Source organism: Podarcis erhardii (genome assembly GCF_964252035.2).
Source record: "Podarcis erhardii genome assembly, chromosome: 3".
Classification (NCBI taxonomy): Eukaryota; Metazoa; Chordata; class Lepidosauria; order Squamata; family Lacertidae; genus Podarcis; species Podarcis erhardii.
Genome location: NC_138507.1, coordinates 112187382 through 112198888, shown reverse-complemented (window position 1 = coordinate 112198888; position 11507 = coordinate 112187382). Strand labels below are relative to the sequence as shown.

Below are 11507 nucleotides of genomic sequence, written 5' to 3'. Positions count from 1 at the left end.
CACTTGATCTTTGCCATTTTGCATTTCGTTTTAACAAGGGTCACCCTCTAGGAACTCAACAAAGGATGCTTGTGGGCGATCACAAAAGCTGTGTGTATCTGGAACGATAACAACTTATTAGCAACTCAGGCAAGAACTTGAAGGAAATCCCCAGGGCTAGGCAGGGACAAAAGACCCAATGAAAATAAATCCAATAGTCAGAAGGAACAGTGCTCTCCTCACACATGCTGTTCCGCCACGGCAGACCATTTCTTAGTTATTTAAAAAAAAATTGAATTCATGCTTTACGGATGACATCAGTAAAACAGTGCTGGAGAATGACTCCTTTGGTTCTACATGAGAAGATGCCTCCGGACTGTTGCTGTTTTGTAGGAAGAATTCAAGCACGTCCTGGAACTTTAAGTTTGTGCAATTAAAATGGATGAAAGAGCTCTACCAACCTAGCCCAACAAATCCACTTTAAGAAAGAAAGGGACATTTTGCAGTTGGGTAATGCATTGGGAAAGTACAGAATGAGTGGATGATTAAAGAAAAGATGTATGAACACCCTGCAAGCAAACAAAGATGAATGCAGGGCAAATGTTCATTATCATATAACCACCCTGAATGTTCCATAAAGACTGGAAGGAGTCTAACCTCCCTGGCAGTTTTGCGCAGGCAAATAAGAACAAATTCTCCATAAACGGGTCATCTGGAGGAGACCCAAGAGCCAGTGTCCTTGCATTCTTGCTACATGCCATTGTCACAAAGACAGTGGAGATATCAATGAGCAGCATCTTCCAGCCACATCAGGTTGACTACGGTGCCTCAAAATCTCCATCATGTTATCATGAGTGCTTATAGATACAAGTGCAAAACAACCATCAAAATTTCTGTTCATAAATTTCACGTGGCACGTTCAGCACATTGCTAGGGTTAGTAAGGAATTTGCACGAGGTCTAAACCACAGATCCTAGGGCTTGCCAATCAGAAGGTCGGCGGTTCGAATCCCTGCAACGGCGTGAGCTCCTGCCAACCTAGCAGTTCGAAACAGGGGCGCCGACTTATAAAAAATATTGGGGGGGCGGGGGCCCATACCGACTTATAAAAAATATTGGGGGGGCGGGGGCCCATACCGACTTATAAAAAATATTGGGGGGGCCCAAGACCTCCAAACCGCTGCTGCTGGGGGAACGAAAGGGGCGAGCCCCGGGTGCCCCGACCTTAAGTGAACCTGTGAGGGCCCGCCCTTTGCGGCAGCCGATTGGCTGCCGCCGTGGGCGGTGAATATTAATGAGCTAGGGGGAATCCCCACTTCTCGCCAGCCCCGCGAGATTGTTGATGGGTCGAGATCGGGAGTGGCTTTGTTTTAACTCATTACTGAATGTATTTTAAAAGGTAACTATCGTCAAACAAGGAAAATAAAAAATACCAACATAATTTTGTGATTTTACAAAGCATAATATAACTAATAATTTTTTTAAATTATTGGGGGGGCAGAGCCCCCCCCAAACGAATTTTTGAGGGGGCTCGGGCCCCCTCAGGCCCCATGGAGTCGGCGCCTATGGTTCGAAAGCACGTCAAAGTGCAAGTAGATAAATAGGTACCACTTCGGCGGGAAGGTAAACAGCATTTTTGTGCGCTGCTCTGGTTCGCCAGAAGCAGTTTAGTCATGCTGGCCACATGACCCGGAAGCTGTCTGCAGACAAACGCCGGCTCCCTTGGCCAGTAAAGCAAGATGAGTGCTGCAACCCCAGAGTCATTCACGACTGGACTTAACAGTCAGGGGTCCCTTCACCTTTCAAACAGAGATAAGACTGAAACACATTTTTTGTTTTCTTTTTATTTAATTAATTTTCCACATTTCCATCAGGCAATTGTAAACAGTTTGGGGTTTTTCCTGTTATAGATGGATGAACCCTGGATTCAAGCAATGAAGGTTCGCAAGGAAGAGCAAAGCATGTTTTGCAGTTTGCAGTTCTGATTGGCTAGTTCCACTTTCTTTCCTAGAAAGAACTGTGTTCTTGTTGCCAAACGGCCTGTGGCTACTGCAGCAAAAGAGTAGTCATTCGAACAAGAGAACTAAGGGCATTGGGCAGTTTTCATATTGTTTTAACATTGTCTAAGTCACTTGGATCAGAATGCAAGGTAAACATATTGAAAGATAGGCCAGAGAGGGAGAGAAGGTGTTGTACAGGTGAAACTCGGAAAATTAGAATATCGTGGAAAAGTTCATTTATTTCAGTAATTCAACTTAAAAGGTGAAACTAATATATGAGATTAGGCTCATGACATGCAAAGCGAGATATGTCAAGCCTTTATTTGTTATCATTGTGATGATCGTGGCATATAGCTGATGAAAACCCCAAATGAACAATCTCAGAAAATTAGAATATTAAATGAAATCAGCAAAACAAGGATTGCAAATAGAGCAATATTGGACCTCTGAGAAGTAGAAGCATGCATATGTACTCAGTACTTGGTTTGGGCCATTTTTGCATCAATTACTGCCTCAATGCAATGTGGCATGGATACTATCAGCCTGTGGCACTGCTGAGGTGTTATGGAAGACCAAGAAGCTTCAATAGCAGCCTTCAGCTCTTCTGCATTGCTCAGTCTCATGTCTCTCATCTTTCTCTTGGCAATGCCCCATAGATTCTCCATGGGGTTAAGGTCAGGCGAGTTTGCTGGCCAATCAAGCACCGTAATCCCATGGGCATTGAACCAGGTTTTGGTACTTTGGCAGTGTGGGCAGGTGCCAAAGTGCTGCTGGAAAATGAAGTCAGCATCCCCATAAAGCTCATGTGCAGAAGGAAGCATAAAGTGCTCCAAAATCTCCTGGTAGACGGCTGCATTGACCCTGGACTTAATGAAGCACAGTGGACCAACACCAGCTGAGGACATGGCTCCCCAAATCAACACAAACTGTAGAAACTTCACCCTGTACTTCAAGCATCTGGCATTGTGTGCCTTCCCATTCTTCCTTCAGACTCTGGGTCCTTGTTTTCCAAATGAGATGCAAAAGCTGCTCTCATCAGAAAAGAGATTCCACGGTATTCTAATTTTCCGAGTTTCACTTGTAGTTTCTGTGATGTGAAGGCAGCCAGATACAGCTGAGGAACCCTAGAGTGAAGAACTCAGCACTTACCTGGGAGTAAGCCGCACTGGATGCAGTGGTACTTACTTCCAAGTAAAGATGGGAAGGGTTGCTCTGTAAATAAACACAGCAGTAACTGCCAAGGGCACAATCTGATTCAATTGTGCTTTGGAATCAGTGTGCTTAATGCTTTGTTATGAGTTGGACTGTGGGTCAGACTGGATGGGATGTTAAATGCATTAATGTGCCATGTTTTCTTCCAAGCATGGTGGCATGCTCAGGATTGGGAGCCTGGTGTGTCAATCCTTCTCGCATTGCCATATTCCCAGTGAAAATCACACCCCCAAACTGCTATTAGCCTCAGGAGGGACACTTCCATCACAACCTCATTTCCCAACGCAGCTGTTCTTTAGAAGAAGGAAACAGCCACTGTTAAATGCAATCACACTCTTAGTTGAACTTGCCTCGAGAGAGGCTCCTATTTGCCTTTTGGAAATCTGTAGGGGCAGCTTCAGCTTGGGGGAGCCAGTGGTTGTAAAGACGTCATTTTTCAAAAAAAGTCTTTCTAAAATTACAGCACACAGCAGTTCCTACTGAATGCAAACAAGAGAATTGCTACATTTCCCTAACATTCAGGAAGGTTCCAAAAAGTGGAATTGTGCACTTTAGAGAAGCGTGAAACATTATCATGCAAAAGCAGAAACCTAACAATATAATAATAATCAATCAATATTATAATCAATATTATTATAGTGTTTCAATTAAGTAAATAATATAATGAAAACATCAACAATAATTTCAAGTGATTAATTACTATAATCAGTACAATCTGCTTGGTGTTGTTCTGTTTGGCTAGTATCTTGTGCTAAAGCCCATGAACTCAAGTTTAGTGATCTCTTTCTCATTAGCAAAATTAGTCCGGTCAATGCGTGAGCTTGGGCTTCCGACGTTGGTCAGCCAGGCCTTCCTGCAGGGAGAAAGTAAAGGGCAGACCAGTTAGAGCACTGCAAGATTTCCTGTATAATAGTCACTCTGCTTGTGTGTTTCACGGGTTCCCTATAACCAACTGCGAAAGACTTCCTATCCCTGTAAAGACCTGTAAAATCAGTGTCTGTCCATTTCAGTTTTTCCAAGTTTCTCACCCTTTACCCCACTCTTAAATCCAGTTCTCCACATTGCTGCCTCAATTTGTGATTTTTTTTAAAAAAGAAAAGAATCCTCATTTTAAAAGCTGCATTATTTTAGTGCACACAGTTTTTTTACTTATCTTTATGCAATTTTTGACTATTACACACATTTCTGCAAGCTATTTCATGTTAATTTAGCAGGTTCTCCTTTCGACGAAAGCAAATTTCTTCCCCATCCCTAAAGGTCACTTGGGTCAGCTGGGGAAATTTTACTCCTGGCATTTTTTTCATCATTGCACCAGCCCTGTGGCATTCCCTCCCCTCTTTGTGAAGCATTCCTTCTTCAGCAATCATGTAAAGACACATATTTCCCCCCCTAGGTTTTCCTCAACCCATAAACTAGATCCTATTAGTAATAAATTCCTGTCTACATCTATCATAACACTACCCGTAAAACTGTTTTCCTGGCTTTCATGATTTAGCTGTTTTTATTTTATTGTTCTTATGTTGTGCTTTACATACCATTTAGAGATTTTTTAAAATAACTAAACAGTTCAGAAATCCTGTGAAATAAAGCAAATAAATACTTCATTCCCCTCCTCCCTCAACAGTCTTCACTGGGCCATTTGGGGGGCCCAGTCCCTTCGGAATTCCCCCCCCCCTTGGGTGGTACTTGAACCCCAGTGTGCCTCTTCTGTGCAGATGTTGCTGTTTTGTCTGCATGAGGACCAACACCTGGAGAACTGAGATCTTTATATGCATGATATTCTGGTTCTTTTCCTTGCATACGATACGATAGGATAATCTTTATTGTCATTGTCCCATACAGAACAACAAAATTGAAAAAATCTACATCAGACATTCAAAAACCAACAAGCCTGCTATCCCAGCCTGGTTAACCCCCTAAAAACTCTGATACCCCATAATTAAATACAATATACTCCCACAAAGACTACCTTACACTGTGTTTAAAACCAAAATCTCATTTGGCTAGAAACTGTTTCTCAGGTGGCTAGTCCTAGTCTTTATAAACCCATACCTTCTTCCAGAAGGCAGAAGCTGAAAGAGATCATTTCCGGGGTGTGTACTATCCAGCACAAGCTGGAAGCGTAGATTTGATCCAAGGTGGGAAGAGTGCACCCAATTATTCTATCCACAGTCTTTACAACCCTGGACAGCATTGCTTTTTCCCTGACCGTGCAGCTCCCAAACCACACACACAGATCATAAGTTAATACACTCTCCACAGTACAATGGTAAACTGCCATCAACAGGTCCTCTGAGAGATTATTTTTCCGGAGTATTCTCAGAAAATATAACCTCTGCTGTACTCTCTTCATCAGGTCTGAGCTTGCAGGGCAGCGGCTGAAGAAGGAGCAAAAAGGGTTTTCTTGTGTGTGTGTTTCTTGTGGCTGATTAGCTGCTTTCCCGGTGCAAAGGTCAGAGGGGGCAGGGTTTCTGTTGAGGTAGGTGATTAGCTGTGGGAGGAGCTTATCAGAGCTTGCAGGGCAGCGGCGCACGCCTAGTGGCGCGCGCAGTTTGATCCATATCGTACATTTAGGGGAGCTAGTCTCAAACGTTTGTTGGGGGAGACCTAGGGTTTTTTTGGGGGGGAGTTATTTGTCCTGTCCTCACGCTTTTTATGATGGAAGACCGCTGTAGCCACCCCCAACGACACGTTCTCAAGATGGAGAATGAGGGAACAGCTGCAGTCGCCTGCGGTTCCTGCACAATGTTTGCCATCTTGCCAAAGGTTGCAGGCAGCTTTACCTGCAGCAATTGCATGTTGATTGCCCTCTTAAAAGACAAAGTCCAGCAACTGGAGGAACGTGTGGCTACGCACCAAAGAATTAGAGAGCTGGAGCTCTTCTTGGAAGCAACAGAGCACACCGTCTCCACCAAGGAGGAGACAGGGGACTCCCCTGAGAAGGAGGCTAGTTCACCAACACAGGAGCCAGATATATGGAGAAACGTGACTCAAAGAAATAGGAGGTCCAGGGTTCGCTCTGATTGTTTAGAAATACACAATCGCTTTGAGGTCCTCTCCCCTAGCATGGAAGACGAAGAGCAGACTCCATTTGAGGATCTCTCCCTCATTACAGTCGATCAGGTATATGAAGACAAGCAGCAAAGTCAGTCCTCAGGGAATGTGCAGGCGACCTTGGAACGGACAGCTCACGGAAGAACCCCGACCAAACCTAAGAGGAGGCGTGTAGTGGTGATAGGGGATTCCCTACTGAGGGGAACAGAAGCAGTGATCTGTGGGCCTGACAAGATGTCTCGGGAAGTGTGCTGTCTCCCCGGGGCTAAGATCCAAGATGTAACTGAACGACTGCAAGGAATCATAAAACCCACTGACAAATACCCCTTCCTCTTGGTTCATGTGGGAACCAATGACACTGCAAGCAATAGCCTCCAGAAGATCAAAAGAGACTATGAGGCTCTGGGCAGGAAATTGAAGCAATTAAATACACAAATTGTCATCTCATCTGTCCTTCCAGTTGAACGACGTGGCCCAGGGAGAGAGAGAAAAATAGTGGAAGTGAACAGCTGGCTTCGCAAATGGTGTAAACAGGAACGGTTTGGATTCTTAGATCACGGACTGCAGTTTCTTGAAGATGGACTTCTGGCAAGCGATGGGCTGCACCTCACAACGGTTGGGAGGAATGTTTTTGCCAAAAATCTCAGAAACCTCATCAGGAGGGCTTTAAACTGACTAATGTGGGGGAGGGAGACAGTGCTCCTGAAGGTAGGAGTCTATCAATTGATGAAGATAATCATCCAAATTTCATAGACCAAATGGAGCAAACAGCACGCAGACCTAGTGGTGGGAGGAAAAAATCCTTAAATAAGAGACACGGGGGAATGATTAATGGACTTCAATGTCTGTACACTAATGCGCAAAGCATGGGAAATAAACAAGATGAGCTTGAGCTCTTGGTACAGCAAACTAAATATGACATAATAGGCATCACTGAAACCTAGTGGGATAAGTCCCATGACTGGAATGTAATAATGGAGGGATACAATCTATTTCAGAGAAACAGACCAGACAAGAAAGGAGGAGGAGTGGTGTTATATGTCAGGGATGTGTATACCTGTGAAGAGATCCAAGATTTAGAACCTCAAAGCCAAAGTGACATTCAGAAGACATCTTAAGGCAGCCCTGTTCAGGGAAGTTTTTAATCTGTGATATTTTAGTGTATTTCTGGTTTTTATGGAAGCCGCCCAGAGTGGCTGGGGAAACCCAGCCAGATGGGCGGGGTACAAATAATAAATTATTATTATTATTATTATTATTTGGGTCAAAATTAAGGGAGAGAAGAATAACAGGGACCTCATTGTGGGAGTTTACTATAGATCCCCAAGCCAAACGGAGGACATAGATGATGCCTTCCTGGAACAGATGGCCAAGCATGCAAAAGGAAGGGAGATAGTAGTAATGGGGGACTTCAATTACCCGGATATTTGCTGGATGTCAAACTCAGCCAAGAGCATAAGGTCAAACAGATTCCTCACTGGCCTTGCAGACAACTTCATTGTCCAGAAAGTGGGAGAAGCAACAAGAGGAACAGCCATTTTAGATGGTCCTAACCAATGTTAGCCATTGGTCCTAACCAATGTTGATGACCTGGTTAGTGGGGTAGAAGTGGAAGGATCATTAGGCGCGAGTGATCATGCTCTTCTGAAGTTTACTATACAGCGGAAAGGAGCAGCCAAGCATACTAGGACTCAATTTCTTGACTTTAAGAAAGCCGACTTCATAAAACTTAGGGAAGTGCTGGGTGAGATCCCATGGACAGTAATACTAAAGGGAAAGGGAGTTCATGATGGCTGGGAGTTTGTTAAGAGGGAGATAGTAAAAGCACAACTTCAGGCAATACCAATGAGACGGAAACATGGAAGGTGCCTAAAGAAGCCAGGGTGGCTATCTAAAGAATTTTAACTGAGTTAAGATTTAAAAAGGATGTGTACAAAAAATGGAAAAGGGGGGAAACTACCAAAGAGGAATTCAAACAAATAGCCAGCACGTGTAGACACAAAGTCAGAAAAGCTAAAGCACAAAATGAACTCAGGCTTGCTAGAGAGGTTAAAAGCAACAAAAAAGGCTTTTATGGGTATGTTCGTAGCAAAAGGATGAACAAAGAAACAGTGGGGTCACTCAGAGGAGAAGATGGTGAAATGCAAACAGGGGACACAGAAAGGGCTGAACTCCTCAATGCCTTCTTTGCCTCAGTCTTCTCCGATAAAGAAAACAATGCCCAACCTGAAGAATTTGGAGCAAATGATTCAGCAGAGGAAACACAGCCCAGAATAACTAAGGAGATAGTACAAGAATACTTGGCTAGTTTAGATGTATTCAAGTCTCCAGGGCCAGATGAACTGCATCCAAGAGTATTAAAAGAACTGGCAGATGTGATCTCAGAACCACTGGCAGTCATCTTTGAGAATTCCTGGAGAACAGGCGAAGTCCCGGCAGACTGGAGGAGGGCAAATGTTGTCCCTATTTTCAAAAAGGGGAAAAGAGAGGACCCAAATAATTACCGCCCAGTCAGTCTGACATCAATACCAGGGAAGATTCTGGAGCAGATCATTAAGCAAACAGTCTGTGAGCACCTAGAAAGGAATGCTGTGATCACCAATAGTAAGCATGGATTTCTGAAAAATAAGTCATGTCAGACTAACCTGATCTCGTTTTTTGACAGAATTACAAGCCTGGTAGATGAAGGGAACGCAGTGGATGTAGCCTACCTTGATTTCAGCAAGGCATTTGACAAGGTGCCCCATGATATTCTTGTAAAGAAGCTGGTAAAATGCGGTCTTGACTATGCTACCACTCAGTGGATTTGTAATTGGCTGACTGACCGAACACAAAGGGTGCTCATCAATGGTTCCTCTTCATCCTGGAGAAGAGTGACTAGTGGGGTGCCACAGGGTTCTGTCTTGGGCCCCGTCTTATTCAACATCTTTATCAACGACTTGGATGATGGACTCAAGGGCATCCTGATCAAATTTGCAGATGACACCAAACTGGGAGGGGTGGCTAACACCCCAGAGGACAGGATCACACTTCAAAATGACCTTGACAGATTGGAGAACTGGGCCAAAACAAACAAGATGAATTTTAACAGGGAGAAATGTAAAGTATTGCACTTGGGCAAAAAAAATGAGAGGCACAAATACAAGATGGGTGACACCTGGCTTGAGAGCAGTACATGTGAAAAGGATCTAGGAGTCTTGGTTGACCACAAACTTGACATGAGCCAACAGTGTGACGCGGCAGCTAAAAAAGCCAATGCAATTCTGGGCTGCATCAATAGGAGTATAGCATCTAGATCAAGGGAAGTAATAGTGCCACTGTATTCTGCTCTGGTCAGACCTCACCTGGAGTACTGTGTCCAATTCTGGGCACCACAGTTCAAGAAGGACACTGACAAACTGGAACATGTCCAGAGGAGGGCAACCAAAATGGTCAAAGGCCTGGAAACGATGCCTTATGAGGAACGGCTAAGGGAGCTGGGCATGTTTAGCCTGGAGAAGAGGAGGTTAAGGGGTGATATGATAGCCATGTTCAAATATATAAAAGGATGTCACATAGAGGAGGGAGAAAGGTTGTTTTCTGCTGCTCCAGAGAAGCGGACACGGAGCAATGGTTCCAAACTACAAGAAAAAAGATTCCACCTAAACATTAGGAAGAACTTCCTGACTGTAAGAGCTGTTCGACAGTGGAATTTGCTGCCAAGGAGTGTGGTGGAGTCTCCTTCTTTGGAGGTCTTTAAGCAGAGGCTTGACAACCATATGTCAGGAGTGCTCTGATGGTGTTTCCTGCTTGGCAGGGGGTTGGACTCGATGGCCCTTGTGGTCTCTTCCAACTCTATGATTCTATGATTCTAGGTCTTTACTGTTTATTCCCCAGGTTAGGTCATTTCAATGGCCTGATCTTATGTGGTTGTGGTATTTAACCCCTTCTTTGTCATGGGCTGGTTGGACACAGAGGAATAGTGGGAGGAACCAGCGGCTGCCCGTCAAGAGCAGAGGATATTATACTTGATGGACTAATGGACTGACTCCATAATACAGCAGTTTCAAAATGGGGGACAGTCCACATCTTATGCATTTGTGAGTTCCAGACTCCTGTAAATTCCTGGCTCCAGTAGGTGTTAGAATTTAATCAATGCTTGGAGTGTTAAAACTGGGTGCTAGACCTGTGTGTTTCAAGCCAGACCTGTGTGCATCAAGCTGTGTGCTAGACACTTTGAATCCCCTGGAATCAGCAAATGTTGAAAGCTAATTAAGCTAGGTTTTGTTTTGGTTTTTTAAACTGCTTCATTGGTTTTAAAACTGTCTAACATGAATAGTTAATAGATTTTAAAGACAACGTAAAAATAAACAAACATTCATTCCATAATTGTTACTTATTGTGTACATCAATTTGTGATTAAATTCGTCATGACCTCCGATCTCCCCATTGTGTTCCCAAACCACATTCTTTAGTTACACACTTAACTTTATCTTCTCTGCATTATTCTGATTGCTTTAAATTTATAAAGTTGTCCTATTACATGCAGAAACTCAGTCAAGACCTGCAAACGGATTGATATTTTGGCAATGTTATTTTAGGTAAACTCTATATATGTCCCACTCTCTAATAAATTTTTCATCTGTAACATCTCGTAGTCTTGCTGATATCCTTGCTAGTTCAGCATACTCTCTCAATTTATTTTGCCAGTCTGATTTGGATGGGATAACTTGTCCCTTCCAGCTTTTTGCGATTAGAATTCTGGCAGCTACTGTGGTGTACATGAAAACTCTCCTGAACTTCTTTGGGATTCCATTACCCATAATTCCTAGCAGGAAGGCTTCGGGCTTTTTAGGGAAAGTGTTTAAACATTTTTTTAAGTTCGTTATAGATCATTTCCCAAAACTCTCTGATCTTTTTAAAGTTCCACCACATGTGGATGAATGTGCCTTCTGCCTCCCTGCATTTTCAACAGGTGTTTGGCCTAGATCTAAACATTTTGGCTAATTTAACAGGTGTTGAATACCACCTGTAAAGCATTTTCATACAGTTTTCTTTTAGATCGTAACATGATGTAAATTTAATATCTTCCCTCCAGAGCCTCTCCCATCCTTCCATTTGAATGTTATAGCTATAATTAAGCTAGGTTAAGATTCCGGTGCCCAGGAAATTGTCTGGGGTGATGGGCCATTAATGGAACTAAAGGAAGATGACAGGATATAAGGTAAGCCAAAGAGAGGGGGCTCTGTGCCAGATGGCAAATGGGAAGGGCTCCTATCTTAAC

General features: G+C 43.5%; 1 protein-coding gene across 2 annotated transcripts in view; it reads right to left on the bottom strand.

The window, feature by feature from the left end:
• Positions 1 to 1804: 1804 nt before the first annotated feature.
• ACYP2 (acylphosphatase 2) overlaps positions 1805 to 11507 on the bottom strand; it is an 81800-nt gene continuing 72097 nt past the window's right edge. For both annotated transcript variants that reach the window (XR_014154573.1, XM_081855122.1), the window contains exon 4: positions 1805 to 4043. Coding sequence is in view for 1 of the 2 variants with exons in the window: in XM_081855122.1 (XP_081711248.1) it covers positions 3929 to 4043 (115 nt within the window). In the remaining variant the exon portion in view is untranslated. The remainder of the gene's footprint in view (positions 4044 to 11507) is intronic.